General features: G+C 50.3%; 1 protein-coding gene across 1 annotated transcript in view; it reads left to right on the top strand.

The window, feature by feature from the left end:
* The window catches only part of drosha (drosha ribonuclease III), a 67537-nt gene that overhangs the window by 34682 nt on the left and 14623 nt on the right, over positions 1–18232 (top strand). Inside the window, exons 24-28 of the mRNA XM_064333752.1 lie at positions 7584–7628; positions 9947–10104; positions 12543–12648; positions 14965–15106; positions 17158–17240. Coding sequence (XP_064189822.1) covers positions 7584–7628; positions 9947–10104; positions 12543–12648; positions 14965–15106; positions 17158–17240 — 534 coding nt within the window. The remainder of the gene's footprint in view (positions 1–7583; positions 7629–9946; positions 10105–12542; positions 12649–14964; positions 15107–17157; positions 17241–18232) is intronic.

The raw sequence follows: 18232 nt of genomic DNA, 5'->3' as shown, positions 1-18232 counted from the left end.
CGTTTATCCCCAATGAGGCGCTGGAGCGAGAGCTTCAGCGTTTTGGAAAAATGGCGAGTGGTTTTAAAAGTATTGGCTTAGGGTGTAAGAACGAGAAACTTAAACATGTCCAGTCTTTAAGGAGACAGGTGTTTATGTTTCTGATTTCCCCTACACAGACACTAGACGTGTCTTTTAGAGTAAAGCACGAAAACGGGTTTTACATGGTTTATGCGAGCTCTGGTAGCATGAAGTGTTTGAGTGTGGGGATGTAGGTCACAAACGCTCCGCCTGTCCTCACAGACATCGAGCGTCAGAAAACGCGGAGGCCGGTGGTGCTCAGCCGCGGAGGCTGATGCAGGAGAAGGTACGAGTGGACAGGGAGAAAAGGAAACGCAGCTACCCAAAACATCGCCCTATGATGTAAATGCATTTGAAAAATCAGGGGAGCGGGTTCAGAAGGATCAGGCTAATTTAGATGCGACTGTAACGATTGTAGACTGCCCAGCCCCGAGGTGGTGGAGCGGGGCTATAGTTACGGATTTGCCGGGAGTGGAGGTAGCTGAGCCGCGTCAGGCAGAGCAGGCACAAGGGGCGATGACTGGGTCCGGCTTAGGTAAGCAGGCTAGCGGCGAGGGAGCGGTGGCTGAGCCGCCTGTCACTGAGAACCAGGAAAACGATGAAATGGAGTATGACTCCGATTCAGATGGCGTGTCAGTAACAGACTCACAGCAAAGTGGCGATGCATATACGCTTGAGGAAATCAATATATTCCTTGATGATACCTTTGGAAAATCGGTCAGAGTCGAAGACTACTTTCTGATAGAGAGAAATTTATTAAGACCGTCTCAGCTTTGCAAAAACTGGTTGGTTTAGATGTTTTAGATGAAAAAAAGCGCTATAGATTAAGGAAACATGTCACTGTTTTGAGGAAGGGATTTGAGCCAAAGAAAGGAAAAACTGTGAAAAAGCGGAAAATAACTAAATAAATGAATTAATTATGATGATGTTTCACAGGGTGTTGTTCTCTTCCATCTGTTTTTTCATCTGCTTCTCTGTTTCCAATCTTTATTTTTTCCATGCATAGTTTAAGGGTTGGGTCTCTAAACATCAATGGAGGTAGGGATAGACAAAAGAGGGGCTTTAGTTTCTGATTTGTGTCAACAGAAAGGATTAGATGTAATTTTCCTACAAGAAACACACAGTGACATAACAAATGAAGTAGAATGGGGTTTATGGTGGAGGGGTCAGCACTTCCTTAGCCATGGGACTAATTTTAGCGCAGGGATAGCCATCCTTTTTCACCTGGGGTGAGTTTAAAAGTTATATCCACCACTGAGATAGTGAAGGGCAGGGTGCAGATGGTCAGGGCTGAGATCTGCGAAATTATTTTTTGTTTTATTAATGTCTATGCTCCGAACCAAGGTTCAGAGCGGCTGAAGTTTTTAAGAAATTGAGGGAATCAATACAGCAGTGTGGTCAAGGGAATGTATTGTGATGGGAGGGGATTGGAATTGCACAGTAAATTTCCTTTGGATAGGACAAGTGAGGAACCTCATTTATCATCATCCACTTGTTTATCTCAGCTCATTACTCAATCAGACTTAGTGGATGCATGGAGGGTCAAACATCCACAAGTCAGACAGTATACATGGGTAAAGATATTAAATAGCAGGGTAAGTGCAGCCAGATTAGATAGGGTTTACACATCACAGGTGTTTAGCGCTAGGTTACTAAATAGTTTCATTCACCCGTTGGTTTCACTGATCATCACCTTGTCACAGTGGATTTTCACCTCTCACCTAACAAAAGGTCAGCTCATATTGGCATTTCAATGTAAAATTACTACAGGATAAATTTTTTGTGAAAAGTTTGGTTTGTTTGGGAGGTCTGGAGGAACAGGAAGGGGAGTTTGTCTCCTTGAGCCAATGGTGGAGGTGGGAAAGACGCACATCCGTCTCTTCTGTCAGCAGTACACTGCTCATTCTACCAGCAGGGTCAAGTCAGCCATGCAGACTCTGGAGCAAGAGATTAGGGATATTGAGTGCGGCCTTATAACACACATAACCTGATGGTGACACATTACAGAGGAAAAGACAGGAACTCAGCATGTTTTTACACGAGAGGGTGAAAGGGCCTATGGTTAGGGCACGTTTTATTGGTATCAAGGCATGGATGCACCTAGCTCCTTTTTCTTCAATCTAGAGAAGTCTGTATCCCAAACAAAGCAGATGGTGTCTTCGGCTCCCAGATGGAAGGGTGACCACAACCCAGCTGAGATGAGGAGGCATGCAGTGGCTTTCTATACTGCCCTCTACGGGGCGGAGGACTCTGATGCAGCATGTGCTGCTGAGCTTCTTCAGGGGCTGCCTCAGCTGGGATGGCAGAGCGCACCGCTTTGGACACTGACATCAGCCTGGATGAGCTTACTACTGCAGTAGGGCAGTTGACATCCGGTCGCGCTCCAGGCATAGATGGGCTACCTGCAGACTTCTACAAACATTTCTGGAGCTCCTTAGGGACTGATTTACTGGAAGTGCTACAGAGTGCGCGAAGAGGGCTCATTACCGACTTCCTGTCGGCGTGCAGCTCTCTCTCTTCTTCCAAAAAAAGGAGACCTGGCCTTACTTAAAAACTGGAGACCTGTGGCCCTCTTATGCACAGATTATAAGCTGCTTTCCAAGGTCCTGGCTAATAGACTGAAAGACTATCTGGAAATACTGGTTCATAAAGACCAGTCATATTGTATCCCAGATAGGTCTATCATGGACATCTTTTTTTAATGAGAGATTTGTTTGATGTGTGCAAAATGTACAACCTTGATGTCGGTGTTTTATCCCTTGACCAGGAAAAGGCTTTTGATCGTGTCGACCATGTTTTCTTTTCTCTACTTTGAGGGCTTTGGTTTTGGGGAGGGCTTTATGGCATGGTTAGGGTTGTTATACAATGGGGCATCATGCATGGTTAAGGTGGGAGGTGGGCTGAGTCGTCCAATTCCTGTTGAGAGAGGGATCAGACAGGGCTGCCCCATCTCTGGACAGTTATACTCTCTCACAATTGAACCACTTTTAAACAGGCTCAGAAATAGGCTCACGGGGCTCTCCCTACCGGGGCTACCACAGAGCCACCATTAGTGGTGTCGGCATATGCCGATGATGTTAACATTTTTATAAAGGAGCAGAGGGATGTGGATGTTTTAGTTGAAAGTTTAGGTTTTTATCAAAAGGCTTCATCTGCAAGGGTAAACTGGGAGAAGAGTGAGGCCCTACAGGTAGGACAGTGGCGGGAGAGGGCAGCTCCCAGTCTGCCAGGGGGTCTCAGGTGGGGAAGGGCAGGAATGAAGGTTTTGGGAATATTTTTAGGGACGGAGGAGTTTCAGTTGCAGAACTGGGAGGGTATCATGGAGAAGGTGTGTGCCAGACTGTCTAGGTGGAAGTGGCTGCTACCCCAGCTGTCATATAGGGGGAGAGTTCTGGTCATCAATAACCTGGTCGCCTCGACCTTATGGCACAGACTGATTGTCTTATCTCCACCAAGGGGCCTAGTTGAGGCGGTGCAGAGGACTATTGTGGACTTCTTCTGGTCCGGCCAGCACTGGATAAGGGCGTCTGCACTGTACCTTCCTGTTGAGGAGGGGGGGCAGGGCCTATTGACATCCCCAACAGGATAAGGGCTTTCAGGCTGCAGGCAGCACAGAGGCTGCTTTACAACTTCGGTCTGAGCTGGCAGGATACAGCTCGACTGTTACTGCGGAGGGCTGGTCGACTCGGCTATGACAAGCAGCTGTTCCTGCTCCAGCCTGAGTTGGTGGACCTGACTGGGTTGACGCCTTTCTACCTGTCAGTCCTACAGTCGTGGCAGGTCTTCAAGGTCCACCGGGAATCAGCAATGACACCAGGGATGTGGCTGTTTGAGGAGCCACTGTTCTACACTGCCCTCATAAAAACTCAGACCTTGTCCTCTGCCAGCCTGCGGTCCAGCCTGAGAGAAGCTGGCTGTGTTAAGCTGGGCCATTTGATGAAGACTTCTTAGACCAACTTGCAGAGAAAACAAACATCAGATCCTCTAGACTGCTGGAGAGGTTGGTGGAAGAGGTCTGTGCATCCCTGCCAGGGCCCCTAAGAGCATTTGCTGAGAACCGTACTCTGTCTGACCAATGGGATGATGAGTGTGAGTATGTATTTCCCCCTTTGACTGTCTATCCTGCTGTTGGGGAGTGGCAAGAAGAGGGGGGGCGCTTGCTGTCTTTTACAACCCCAGAGTTGGGGGAGTTTGAGACTCTAAGCAAGAAAGCAGCTTATTACACCTGTGTCAAAGTGTCACACTTACGCTCTTTGGCAGGGATAGAGGCGTCGAGGTGGACTGGGTTTTTTGATCCAGACTCTTCCCCGAAAGGCTGCTGGCGGTCCTTGTACAAGCCCCCCATTGATAAACGGACAGGTGACCTCCAGTGGAGGATTGTGCATGGGGCCATAGCCACAAATAGACATCTGGTGCACCTGGATCCCAGTATAGGGGAGGGTTGTCCTTTTTGTTCGGGGGCGGAATCCTTACAACACCTTTTTATTCTGTGTCCCAGACTTAAGGGTTTATTTAGGCAGTTAGAGGGTGGTTTCAGGGTTTGGGGACAAGATTTTCTTTTCAGTTATTTATTTATGGTCCACGGTATTCGGCGGCTAAAGGTCTGTGCATGTTCTACTTAATTTTTTATCAGGAGTAGCAAAACTTTCTATATGGAAGACAAGAAAGAACTGCATCCAGGGTCAGGGGTCAGTTGACCCAGTCCTGATGATGAGTGGACTGCTGGCAGCCCGTCTCAGGCTGGAATTTGTATACTATAAACTGACGGATAACATGGATGCTTTCATGCACACTTGGGGTATTGGAGGGGTTTTGTGCACTGTTCAGGAGGATTTGCTATTACTTCATTTTTGAAGTATTTTCTGTTGTATGGAATTTTTGTGTTTTGGTTTGTAAATAAGGATGTAAATAAGGAATTTTTTTTTTCTCTCTCTCTCTTTCTCTTTTCTTTTCTGCCTGTGGTTAGTTTTTTGATAGTCTTTCTCTTTATGTTCTTTGTCTATTGTTTTTATTTTTGAAGTATAGCAATTTTCTGTGTTGGAAAATGTCCCAATAAAAGGGGTTTTTAAAAATCAAAAAAAAAAAATCTCTCTCTCTCTCTCTCTCTCTCTCTCTCTCTCTCTCACACACACACACACACACACACACACACACACACACACACACACACACACACACACACACACACACACACACACACACACACACACACACACACACACACACACACACACACACACACAGAGGCAGAGGTGGGCAGTGGGCTCTCTCTCTCTAACACACACACACACACAGAGGCGAACCCCATTTGAAAGTCTCCTGGCAGGACGGCTGGTTTCTGCTCACTTCTCGTCTCTGGTCTGATTTCGCTCGCGTGGCGATAGCGCACTTCGCTCGTTTGCTGAGGAGCGACCGATATTGGCCCGCGTGAATCTTCTCCTTTCCTCTCCCCGGTCTCTCTTCTCTCTCTTTCTCCTTCCTGCCAAGAAAAAATAAATAAAAATGAAGCCGTTTTCGGATGGAAGAGGGCTCGATTTCAAAAAAGCCCTCCCCGTGCGCAGAGGGTTTTCAGAATGGGAGTAAACTTCTGGCCCGATAGCATTACTGTTCTTTCACTTTGGAGAACATGCGTGGGCTTTTTGTTCTTGTTCTGTGTTCTTTTTTATCTTTAAGTTGAGTGGGCATGGACAAAGAGAGAGAGTGTGTGTGTGGAGGTGGAGGTGGGGGGGGCATTTAGCAATCTATTTCAGTGGGAGATTACCATCTCCTGCTGTTTACCTGCTTCCTGAACACGGAGTTGAAAGCAGAGGTTAGTGCTGAGCAGTAGTGTTCAGTAGTGAAAGGCCCACGGAACGGTTACCGTGGCAGGCTGGTCGCGGCTCACGCGGCAGCGTAGCGCGATGTTCGGGGCGCTGGATTCAGTCACTCGGGGGTTGCGGGTTTGATTCTCAGGCGAGGCACTGCCAGTCGTTCCCTGGAGGAAAAGGCGCTTGGCCTGAATTGCTTGAGCGAGTATGCGGCTGTGTGAATGGGCTGTGTGTGGAGCGAAAGCTGGGTGGCTGTGGGTGAGACTGTCTGCTTGAAGGCCCGGATGTAATGCCATTCAACATGGTTCCCGGTTGAAATTCGGTTTAGGCCTGGTTAGACTGCGGTCATGTTTTTTTGTTTGCTTTGTGCTGTGAACCCGCGTTTAGTCCAGCGAGAACGCGTTTCTGTTCTCAGCCTTTACGCTAGAGGCACACGCTAGGCGTGACCTCTGACCCTGTGCTGGCTTTCTCGCGCTCGTTAGAGCTGGAGTGGACGGACGGGGGGGCGGATGACGCTCGGCTAAAGCTAGCATGACAAGCTAGCATAGTCAACGTCAGGGGATGTCAGTGTAGATAGAGGCCCTGCCTCCTGTCAGGCGATCGCCACGGCAACCAGACCGCGTGCGCGGAGCATAGCGCTCTCTTCTCGTTTTAAGGTTGGTGATGTATCCCCCCCCCCCCCGCGCTTCACCTTCGGGGAGGGAGGAGAATCTTTCTCAAATCTTTTTACACGTCTCTCTGGGCGTCGGAGTCTGAAGGCTCCATGTGAGGAGGGAGCTGAGGAGTTCCAGCTGTCCATCCCGGCCTCCCTGCCTGTCTCTCCCTGACGGAGAGGGGGGGGTTTTTCTGCCCGATGGGCCCCTCCCCCGCAGTCTCCTCCTCGCTCTCTTCCGCCGGGCGTTCGACGAGGGAGGGAAGACGTGTTGATTGACAGGACGGGTGAAGGCCGGGCAGGTGCAAATCCTAGGAAAAAAGACGCGAAAACCAAACCCTGAAAATCGTTACTGGGGCCCAAACGCAGGAACTGCTGTTATTTCGTTTTGTCGTTTTGTGGGTGAATCTCTTTAGGCTGTACCTATTCCTTGGTACGAACTTCTCTTCTTCTCTTTTGGGCTGTGACAGAACCCTCTGGGGTAGTAACAGATGAGTGCACGCCCTCTGTAGTTGCACAATTGTCACTTTTGACAACTGAATTTTTTTTTTTCCCGTCATTAACGTTCTTAAAGGTACACTTTGAGCAGGGCTAATCATACCGGCGGATCTGAAGACTGCTTTTTAAAGGTGACGGTAGTTAATAGACTAAATGCATTCAGCGCGGTATGGAGGTGGTGCGCCCTGTACCCCCTTGGTTCTGGTTTTATAGCCTGGATGCTTTCTGCAGATGAAAAGCCAGACAGGCATAAGAGCACATGATGGATTTGGACACTTTTCCTCACCCTCGTCTGCCCCCGGGCGGGGCAGTAACCATGCCGACACTGCTACAATGGGACCCTCGCTCATATCATATTTTTATTTATTTATTTTTGCAATGTGTATAAGAGGTGTACATTTTTCTCACGTGCTTTTGTGAATTTTATTGAAATATTACCAAACTAACACATTTTAACAAACAAATTATAATAGTGTAATCTCTCTCTCTCTCTCTCTCGCTTTCTCTCTCTGTCTCTCTTTCTGTCTTCCTCCTCCCCTGCACTCTCTCTTTTTCCCTTTCTGTAGGACCTGAGGGAAGTTTGGCTGAACTACCCACCCCATCCTCTGCAGGTAACATTCCGCCCGAAACACAGAGACCGCGCGTGAGGGTTTGGCCGCGTGAGGGTTTGGCCGCGTGAGGGTTTGGCCGCGGTGCCGCCCGCCCGCCCTCCTCTCCTCGACCGCCCCTCACGGGAACGCTGGCCAATCGCGTCGATTTTTCTGTCTTTATGGCATGGCTTCAGCATCCACATCTTCCCAAATGACTTCACAAGTTTAAGTTTAATTTATCGCTGGAAGGCTGGCTGAACACAGCCGTGGTGGTTTCACTGATAGTTCATATTTAACTGCATAATGAACACATGTGGGTGTGCTTCACACAAACCGTAGTTCCTGTGCTCTCTCATTTCCTACGCTCTTCATCCTTCGCTCACCAGCGCTATTTCCATTCAGGCTCCTCCACTGGCTTCCCAGCGCCTCGTTCTCCTTTGCGGCTGGTTATTTAGGACTTTGTTAGTCTGATGTGTTGGAAGTGAGACGTTCTGAGCGTTTGAAAGGAAACCTGTCTTTTCAAAAAGCGCTCGCTCGGGGGGGAGAAAAGAGCTCTTCCTGTCAGCGTTGAATGGATTTGCATATTAAATGAATTGTGATGTAAATGACCAATCAGGTTCCATTCTGAATGGCAGCACCGCTTCCATTTTGGTGAAACGTCCTTCAAGGTGATGTAAGCTACTTATTATTATTATAATTTTTTTGTGAGACTACCCCCACCCCTCCCCCTTCCATTTTCTGGCTGTTTACCTGTATGGGCGTAAGGCACTGGGGAAGATAATTGAGAACATAATTAGGGAAGTGGAGAGGGTGATCTCTTCTGAGCCCTATCCCGCGACTTTGTGCAACGCGGGCTAAAATTACCCACTCTGCGTCGCGAGGGGAAACGGAAGCCGTTCGCGTGGGTAGAGAGGGCTCTGACAGCAACGGAGCGCGGTCCCATTCAGACGGGGGGTTACGCGAAACGGGGGGGGGGGCGAGGGGGGCGGGGGGGGAGCCAGATAATTTTGGTTCGTTTGACGTTTCGGCCTTCCCGGAGAAGGGGAGCGCTTCAACCCTCGTCTTCCGAGCGTCGCCGTGACGACCCGCGCCGATCGGCGGTTAAGGGGCGGGCTGCGCGATCGGTTTTTTTGAGACGAAACGCCAGCGCCCGTCCGGCCCGCCGTCCCTCAGCGCGATTACGTGATTGATGTTTTGAATTATTGTTATCCGCGGAAAATATCGGAACGCTCACTTAAAATGCACCGGGGGAGCGCTGTTTGACTCGCGTCGCGGCCAGTGCATGCCAAGTACGAGATTACTTTTATAAAGCAAATAAGAGAAATGATTCTTGGCTCATTTTATTTGCTTTATCTGGGCGAGGGATAAAATAAGTAGGTGTTCTGTATTTTTTAAGTATTTGCCTGGCAGACTCTGACACATGTAAAATATTTTTTTGTTTGTTTTTTGTAATTGCTTGCGTGCGTGTTTCGTGTGTGTGCGTGCCTGCATGCGTGTCTGTCTGTCTGTGTGTGTGTGTGTGTGTGTGTGTGTGTGTGTGTGTGTGTGTGCGTGTGTGAATGCTTGTGTGTGTGTGTGTGTGTGTGTGTGTGCGTGTGTCTGTGCACGTGCGTGTGCGTGTGTGAATGCTTGTGTGTGCATGCGTGTGTGAATGCTTGTGTGTGTGTGCATGTGTGTGTGTGCGTGCATGCTTGTGCGTGTGCGTGTGTGTGCGTGTGTGAATGCTTGTGCGTGTGTGTGTGTGTGTGTGCGCGTGTGTGAATGCTTGTGCGTGTGTGAATGCTTGTGCGTGTGTGTGTGTGTGTGCGTGTGTGAATGCTTGTGCGTGTGTGTGTGCATGCTTGTGCGTGTGTGTGTGTGCGTGTGTGTGAATGCTTGTGTGTGTACGTGTGCGTGTGTGAATGCTTGTGCGTGTGTGAATGCTTGTGTGTGTGTGTGTGTGTGTGTGTGTGCGTGTGTCTGTGCACGTGCGTGTGCGTGTGTGAATGCTTGTGTGTGCATGCGTGTGTGAATGCTTGTGTGTGCATGCGTGTGTGAATGCTTGTGTGCGTGTGCGTGTGTGTGTGTGTGCGTGCATGCTTGTGCGTGTGCGTGTGTGTGCGTGTGTGAATGCTTGTGCGTGTGTGTGCGTGTGTGTGTGTGTGTGCGCGTGTGTGAATGCTTGTGCGTGTGTGAATGCTTGTGCGTGTGTGAATGCTTGTGTGTGTGTGTGTGTGTGTGTGTGTGTGTGTGTGTGTGTGTGAATGCTTGTGTGTGTGTGTGTGTGTGTGTGTGTGTGCGTGTGTGTGTGTGTGTGTGTGAATGCTTGTGTGTGTGTGAATGCTTGTGTGTGTGTACAGGTGCAGGAGCCCACCACTGACAGGCAGCTGATTGAGACGTCTCCAGTGCTGCAGAAGCTGACGGACTTTGAGGAGGCCATCGGAGTTCTGTTCACTCACGTGCGGCTGCTGGCCCGAGCCTTCACGCTCCGCACCGTGGGCTTCAACCACCTCACCCTGTGAGTCTGTCTGTCTGTCTGCCTGCCTGCCTGTCTGTCTGTTTGTCTGTCTGCTTCAACCACCTCACCCTGTGAATCTGTCTCTGTCTGTCTGCTTCAACCACCTCACCCTGTGAATCTGTCTGTCTGTCTGTCTGTCTGCTTCAACCACCTCACCCTGTGAATCTGTCTGTCTGTCTGTCTGTCTGTCTGCTTCAACCACCTCACCCTGTGAATCTGTCTGTCTGTCTGCTTCAACCACCTCACCCTGTGAATCTGTCTGTCTGTCTGCTTCAACCACCTCACCCTGTGAGTCTGTCTGTCTGTCTGTCTGTCTGTCTGTTTGTCTGTCTGCTTCAACCACCTCACCCTGTGAGTCTGTCTGTCTGCTTCAACCACCTCACCCTGAGAGTCTGCCTGAGGGGATGGGCTGATGAACACAGAAGTGTCAACAGGGTCTGTTTTTAATGCTTATATCCACAAACGTTCAAAAAAAAAAAAGAAAACATAAATGTACAGGAAAGACAGGAAGTGTGCCCCTTGTTGCCCTGCTGATGTGTGGATGCCGCTGCTGCTGTTTGCGCAGTTTGCAGACCTCTCCCTCGTGGCTGCGAATCGTTCAGGGCACAAAAAGCTCTTCCTGCTGCACGGGGTACACTCCGACCCTGAAAAACCTCTCCGTTTCTTTCACACAGGCCTGAAGTTACTGTGCCTCAGTAGGTGACGGCTGCCAAGGCCGATTTGCTCCCAGAGAATAAAAGCAGTGAAACGCTGAAACGGTGTTTCATTTGAAATTGTCTGTCGTGATAATTTCGCCAGTGTTGTGCATGTGCAACGTGCACTTTCTAACGTTTGTGCGTACACTATTCACTATCTGGGCAAAGGTATCTGGACACCCATTGTTCTGGGTGTGTTTTTCATGGTTTGGGCTAGGACCCTTAGTTGCAGAGAAGGCTCATCTTAATGAAATGACATTCTAGATGTGTTATTGTTTTGTTTTTGAGGCCTGAGTGTTGAAGTGTGTCCACAGTCACCGGTTTTTGAACTTTGCTTTTTTCATTTTTAAACGATTACAGAAAAATGAACCCTTTTCCTCTACTTGTCTTCCAGGGAGTTTCTTCTTGCCACTGTTGGTACTGGCTTGCTCTGGGGGTTTAGGCCAGCCTAAACTGTGACGCAAGTGTAAACTGTTGTGACAGACCCATTGTAAATTGTGTTATATAAACACTATTGATTGGACAGGATAGTAAGATCCACCTTACCCTGCAGGAAGCTCAGTAGTAAGTATTCACCAATCACTGACAGCTTTGCTCCGTTTGTTGTGAACAACATGCCTGTTGATTGGCAGAGTTCCTTCCTGGTTTTTGTTTGAAGGCTGGCAGCTGTAGAGCATTCTGTGCTGGTGAACCCAAACCTCCCGTCCATGTTTCATTACTCCTGAGAGGGGACAGGAAGTTCCTCTCTGTGGGGCTTGTCCATGGACCCGCCGTATGGGCTTGGCTCATCGGGGCGCGTTGCATGGCGCAGGTCGGGGATAATGGGGCGGGGCATGCAGTGGAAGGCTGGGCGCGTTGCATGGCGCAGGTCGGGGATAATGGGGCGGGGCATGCAGTGGAAGGCTGGGCGCGTTGCATGGCGCAGGTCGGGGATAATGGGGCGGGGCATGCGGTGGAAGGTAGAGCCCCTGAGCGGGACCCTGGATGAGGCCCTGCTGGTTCTGCCTGCTCACTCACCAGTGCGCTGAGCCGCTGCTCTGGAAATGAATGGCTGGAGCTTCTGCCACAACACGCACACAACTGCACGCGCTCAGTACCCTCCTTATCTTCACCAGCTCGCTCGCACGCGCTCAGTACCCTCCTTATCTTCACCAGCTCGCTTGCACGTGCTCAGTACCCTCCTTATCTTCACCAGCTCGCTCGCACACGCTCAGTACCCTCCTTGTCTTCACCAACTCGCACACGCTCAGTACCCTCCTTGGCTTCACCAGCTCGCACACGCTCAGTACCCTCCTTAGCTGTATGAGCTGCACATGCTCAGTACCCTCCTTATCTTCACCAGCTCGCATGCGCTCAGTACCCTCCTTAACTGCCCCAGCTCGCACGCGCTCAGTACCCTCCTTTGCCATACCAGTGCCCACACTGAGTGGGGAAATCGTTTTATGAGGCACGCGTCCTTTCAACGAGAGCCAGATAACACCGCTTTGTTTGGCAGTATATTAAAAGCCAAGTACTATTCCAGCGTTGACACTTGTTTGGAAAGGCGTCAGGGACAAGGGCTGTTTTTATTATCAGTGTAACATTGTCTGTTTTTCCTGAAATGCACAGTGATGAATACCTCTCCGGTTATATAATGAGAGTAATAATAATAATAATAATGTGGGTGTGGGTGTGTGTTGCCCGCGATGTGAACTGTGTCCCCTGCTGTTGGACCTCTGTGTTTTTTTTCCTGCGTGTTTTCAGGGGCCACAACCAGAGGATGGAGTTCTTGGGGGACTCCATAATGCAGCTCGTGGCCACCGAGTACTTGTTCATCCATTTTCCGGACCACCACGAAGGCCACTTAACGGTGAGGGGCTCTCCTCCAGAGCAGGGAAGGGAAACGCTGGAGGGAGGGGGGAGAGGAGCTCTGAAGAGGTTAACCTCCTCCTCTTCCTCCCCCACCACTCTCCGCGTGAGCTCCGACATGCTCTCCGTCTCTTTATCTCTCTCTCTCTCTCCCTCTCTCACTCTGCCTCCCTTTCTTTTCTTCCTCCTGCTCCTCTTCTGGAGTGCCGCTGCTAGGTTTAGCGCGCGCGGGCTTCAGGCTCCTGAGCGCTTGAGCGGTGAGAGTGAAGTTGCTCGAGTTGTCGGAGAGGAAGGCTCTTCGCCGTGGCAGAAGGGTCTTCCTCGCTGAAAGAAGCTCTGAAAAAGGGCCCATTTTGTGCCTTTCTGTAATTCAAGATGTTTTCTAAAGAATGGAGTTGTGTGCGTGTGTGTGTGTGTGTGCGTGCATGCATTTTTGTTTGTGTGTCTGTGACTGTGTGTTTATATGCGGGTGTATGTGTGGGTATGTTTGTGTGTGTGTGTGTGTGTAGGTGTGTGTGTGTGTTTGTGTCCGTGTATGCGTGTGTAGGTGTGTGTGTGTGTGTGTGTGTGTTTGTGCCCGTGTATGCGCATGCGCTAAGGAAAGAAGTTTAAATGTTGACCGTGACCCAGTGACTTTTTGAGGAGTTTTTTTAATTTTTATTCAGCAAGCCTTGACAATTACCGCCGTTCACAAGCCGAGATTCATTTCCTGAAGGCACCTGGAGTCCCACTGTCCCATTTTCCACCCCGCCGCATCCGGATGCGAGCGTCGGTTTAAAAAAAGGCTTCCGTCGGACATCAGAGGAGAGGACGCTGCTCGCCCAGAGGCGGTCCCGTTCTGAGTCTTTTTTTTGTTTTTGTTTTTCCCACCGCAAACGAAACGCGGCGCAGCGCTAGCTTTGAAGCTCCAGCGCGCTAGCACGCCTCGCTAACACAGGCCTGTAAACGGGAGCGCAGGCTCTGCTAGCGGCGCGGTTCAGACGCCAGGCGCGCAGCATTGTGCTGGTGGGGAACGGGCTAGCCCTGCTAGCGCCAAACGTCCTCTCAACGTCGGTGCCGTGCAGCGGCGACGGTGTAACGATGACTAAACGTTCCGCTGACGTCGTGGGGACGTTTTTTGCGTTGGCTGGGTGTCTCCCCGCGGTGCTGCTGGAGATCGGCTTCTGATGAAGGAAAATCGGCCTGAACCCCGGACTGCCCTGTGACCCGTGTCTTCTGAAGACTCCGCTCCTTACGTTCTCTGCAAAAGAAAATGACTTCAGATGAAACAATGAAACTGGTTTTCTTTTCTTTTTGTCAACTATTTCTTTTAATACTTTAATTTGTATCACTTTATTAAAAAGCTTTAATAAAGGAGACGTGAGAGAGTGTAGTTTAATAATAATGACAATAATAATGATAATAAGACTGTATTGCACACACTACGAAGGCTGTTTTTTTAAAGAATTCAAAGTTGAGTTCAGAGTTGAGTTCTTAATGGATGCTGCATGCTACGGTGCAGGTAGATGTGTTCCAGGGGAGTGTGTCCGCAGGGTAACAGATGTGATGTCACACACACACGCGCGCGTATAAAAGCCTGCGGTGGAGCGTGGGTAAATCTGCGAGAGCGGAGAGGGGCCGCGGGGCGGGGCTGGGCTCTCTCCGTGCGAAATGACCTCTTTGCGCATTGGGAGCGGGAAAGCGCTCGCTGGGAGTAACGCAGCGAAAGGGAGAGCGGCTCTCGCGCTCGGGCTGCGGCTGTGCTTTTATCGCTCTCCGTTTATTTTCCTTCCCTTCGTCTGTCTCCTTTCATTCCCCGCGCCGTCCTCCTTCCTCTCGTTCCCTCGTTCTTTGGCCCGCCCGCCCTTACCGCTAGGCCGCGGTTGACTTGACGACGGGTTCGACGCCCGCGCTGCGAGCTTCCCTCTCCCCTGGCGCAGTTTTGGCGGGAAACCGGGCCGTCATGTGACAGCCCTTTTTTGGGGGTTTCAGGCCCTCGTTCAGCGCGAAGCGCAGCCTGTCACATGACCCGTGGGAGAGGAGGGGCGGGTGAAGAAAGAGGCGTGGCGTTTGAGAGAGGGGTCGCTGCCTCGTGATTGGTCCAGGTGAAGCGGGGCGGTGACGAAAGCGGACATGCTAATTAGAGCTGTCTGTCTCCGCCCCTCTGGCTGCAGCCACTCACAGGGCTTTATTAAGTCCAGTCATTTCCCATTTATTAGATACGTCTCTTAGACAGTGTGAACCCAGCACGCCCTCCTCTTTGTGTGTGTGCATGTGCGTGTGTGTGCGTGTGCGCGTGTGTATGTGTGTGTAATATTACACTCTCTCCCCTCCCCAGCTGCTGAGGAGCTCTCTGGTGAATAACCGCACGCAGGCTAAGGTGGCCGAGGAGCTGGGCATGCAGGAGTTCGCCATCACCAACGACAAGACCAAGCGCCCCGTGGCCCTCAGGACCAAGACCCTGGCCGACCTGCTGGAGTGTGAGTACTGCAGCCCCGGCTCGGGCCCCGCTGGGCCAGAGGGCCAATGACACTGCTGCTGCTAGGCTGGTAACCAATGAAACTGCTGCTGCTAGGCAGGTGACCAATGAACCTGCTGCTGCTAGGCTGGCAACCAATGACACTGCTGCTGCTAGGCAGGTAACCAATGAAACTGCTGCTAGGCAGGTGACCAATGAACCTGCTGCTGCTAGGCAGGTGACCAATGAAACTGCTGCTGCTAGGCAGGCGACCAATGAAACTGCTGGGAGGCAGAGGACCAAATAAAACTGCTACTAGGCAGGCGACCAATGAAACTGCTGCTGCTGGTCAGGTGATCGGTGATCAGTGAAGGTGCTGTTATCACTGGGAGATTTAAATGATTGAAATTTTAAAGAATAAATTCATTGTAATACTGTGTTAATTCGAAAATGAAATTTTAAGTTTTAATTGACAAGATAAGAAGTAGTGTGTGTTACATGCTGTTCATTTTCTTGGTGAAGATATCCTTTTCGAAGAGCTTCTCATTAGTACTGAGAGCCCAGGGAGAAAGCTCGTTTGGAATCCCCTTTGTTTCCTGGTGCGGCGTCTCACCCTCGTTACAAATCCCCAGAATCCATCGCTCCACCTCTCCTCACCTGTGTGTGTTTGTAGAGCATGTTTTTCCTCTGATCTCTGAAATTCTTGCAAAGATGCTTTCGAAGCTGTCGGTACGGTTTACTTATTGTAAGCTAAGCTGGATAATATCTACTGTAGCGGCTACATGCTAACAGGTACGGTTTACTTATTGTAAAGCTAAGCTGGATAATATCTACTGTAGCGGCTACATGCTAACAGGTACGGTTTACTTATTGTAAAGCTAAGCTGGATGATATCTACTGTAGCGGCTACATGCTAACAGGTACGGTTTACTTATTGTAAAGCTAAGCTGGATGATATCTACTGTAGCGGCTACATGCTAACAGGTACGGTTTACTTATTGTAAAGCTAAGCTGGATAATATCTACTGTAGCGGCTACATGCTAACAGCCGTGAGGCTGGAAGTCCAGGATAAGCCTGAGGTCGCTCGGGATGGTTTGACATTCGGAGTTGGGCAGCGACGTGTCCGAACGCCACTGGGAGAGGTTCTTTCGGGACGTCCCCTCTGCTGGCGTTCGGTGTGTGTATCCACTGGGCTGTAGAGGACGGGGGGGGGAGGAGGCGTTAAATTTGAGAGGTTTGGGTGATTTACTCGTCGGGTTCTGCACATTTTCCGTCCCGTCAGCAGCTTCCCCTCACGAGGCAGGAAGTGTGTGAATTGGGCTTCTGTCGTTTTTACACCCGCTCTGCTCTGCCGTGTTTGCGTCGTGTGCGTATTCCTGCTTGCTTCCGCCCATGGGATGCTGCGCGTGTGTGTGTGGGATGCTGTGTGTGTGTGTGGGGCTGTTTACCTGATTACCACCACCTGGTAAAGCAGAACTGCTTGTCATCTACGAATGGGCCTTTACCCCACACAGCACTGGGGGGGTAAATCTTACTGGGGGGGGGGGTAAATCACACGCTGTATCTCCACTCAGTGTTTTTATTTGTTTACTTCCTCCTTCATCCTCTTTTCTGCAGCGTTCTGCTCCTCCTCCTCCTCCTCTTCCTATACATTGTTTGGGTTTGCTGTCTGGCGCTCTCCTTGTTAATTGTGTTGAAACGGTGATCATGTGATCAGCTGTAATCACTGGGCGCGTGCGGCAGCCGTGGTTTAGTGCGTTTGACGCGGCGGCGCTGAAACGGAGGATGATTGCGTAGATTAGTTCGAGCGGACCGCACGTGGGTGCGGGAGGTGCGGTGCGATTTTCGGCGAGAAGGGAAGCGAAGTTTGCCGTCCTGGATTCCTGTTTGAGCGGAGCGGAGCCACCGTGGGGTGGGGTGGGGGGACAGGCCCGCTGGGAGTCGGGCTATAGAAAACACGCCTCCTTTCCGCTTTTTAACGTTTCCGTTTCCCCTGTCCTCGATCGAGAAGCGCGCACACAAAGAGACGTCCTAATAAAAATAACGTTTGTGTTTCTCTCCTTTTTTCCCAGCCTTCATTGCGGCGCTCTACATCGACAAGGACCTGGAGTTCGTGCACACCTTCATGAACGTCTGTTTCTTCCCTCGGCTGAAGGTGAGTGCGTCTGTATCTCACAGGTTGGGTTCAGTAAAGGGTTAAAGGTGAGGGTACTGTACCTGTATCTCACAGGTTGGGTTCAGTAAAGGGTTAAAGGTGAGGGTACTGTACCTGTATCTCACAGGTTGGGTTCAGTAAAGGGTTAAAGGTGAGGGTACCTGTATCTCACAGGTTGGGTTCAGTGTGCTGTGGGACAGTAAAGGGTTAAAGGTGAGGGTACCTGTATCTCACAGGTTGGGTTCAGTGTGCTGTGGGACAGTAAAGGGTTAAAGGTGAGGGTACCTGTATCTCACAGGTTGGGTTCAGTGTGCTGTGGGACAGTAAAGGGTTAAAGGTGAGGGTACTGTACCTGTATCTCACAGGTTGGGTTCAGTGTGCTGTGGGACAGTAAAGGGTTAAAGGTGAGGGTACCTGTATCTCACAGGTTGGGTTCAGTGTGCTGTGGGACAGTAAAGGGTTAAAGGTGAGGGTACCTGTATCTCACAGGTTGGGTTCAGTGTGCTGTGGGACAGTAAAGGGTTAAAGGTGAGTGTACCTGTATCTCACAGGTTGGGTTCAGTAAAGGGTTAAAGGTGAGTGTACCTGTATCTCACAGGTTGGGTTCAGTAAAGGGTTAAAGGTGAGGGTACTGTACCTGTATCTCACAGGTTGGGTTCAGTAAAGGGTTAAAGGTGAGTGTACCTGTATCTCACAGGTTGGGTTCAGTAAAGGGTTAAAGGTGAGGGTACTGTACCTGTATCTCACAGGTTGGGTTCAGTAAAGGGTTAAAGGTGAGGGTACTGTACCTGTATCTCACAGGTTGGGTTCAGTAAAGGGTTAAAGGTGAGGGTACTGTACCTGTATCTCACAGGTTGGGTTCAGTGTGCTGTGGGACAGTAAAGGGTTAAAGGTGAGGGTACCTGTATCTCACAGGTTGGGTTCAGTGTGCTGTGGGACAGTAAAGGGTTAAAGGTGAGGGTACCTGTATCTCACAGGTTGGGTTCAGTGTG

This window comes from Anguilla rostrata, chromosome 4, assembly GCF_018555375.3.
Source record: "Anguilla rostrata isolate EN2019 chromosome 4, ASM1855537v3, whole genome shotgun sequence".
Lineage (NCBI taxonomy): Eukaryota > Metazoa > Chordata > Actinopteri > Anguilliformes > Anguillidae > Anguilla > Anguilla rostrata.
Note: the sequence above shows the minus strand (reverse complement) of the source record. Positions and strands in the feature narration are given on the sequence as shown.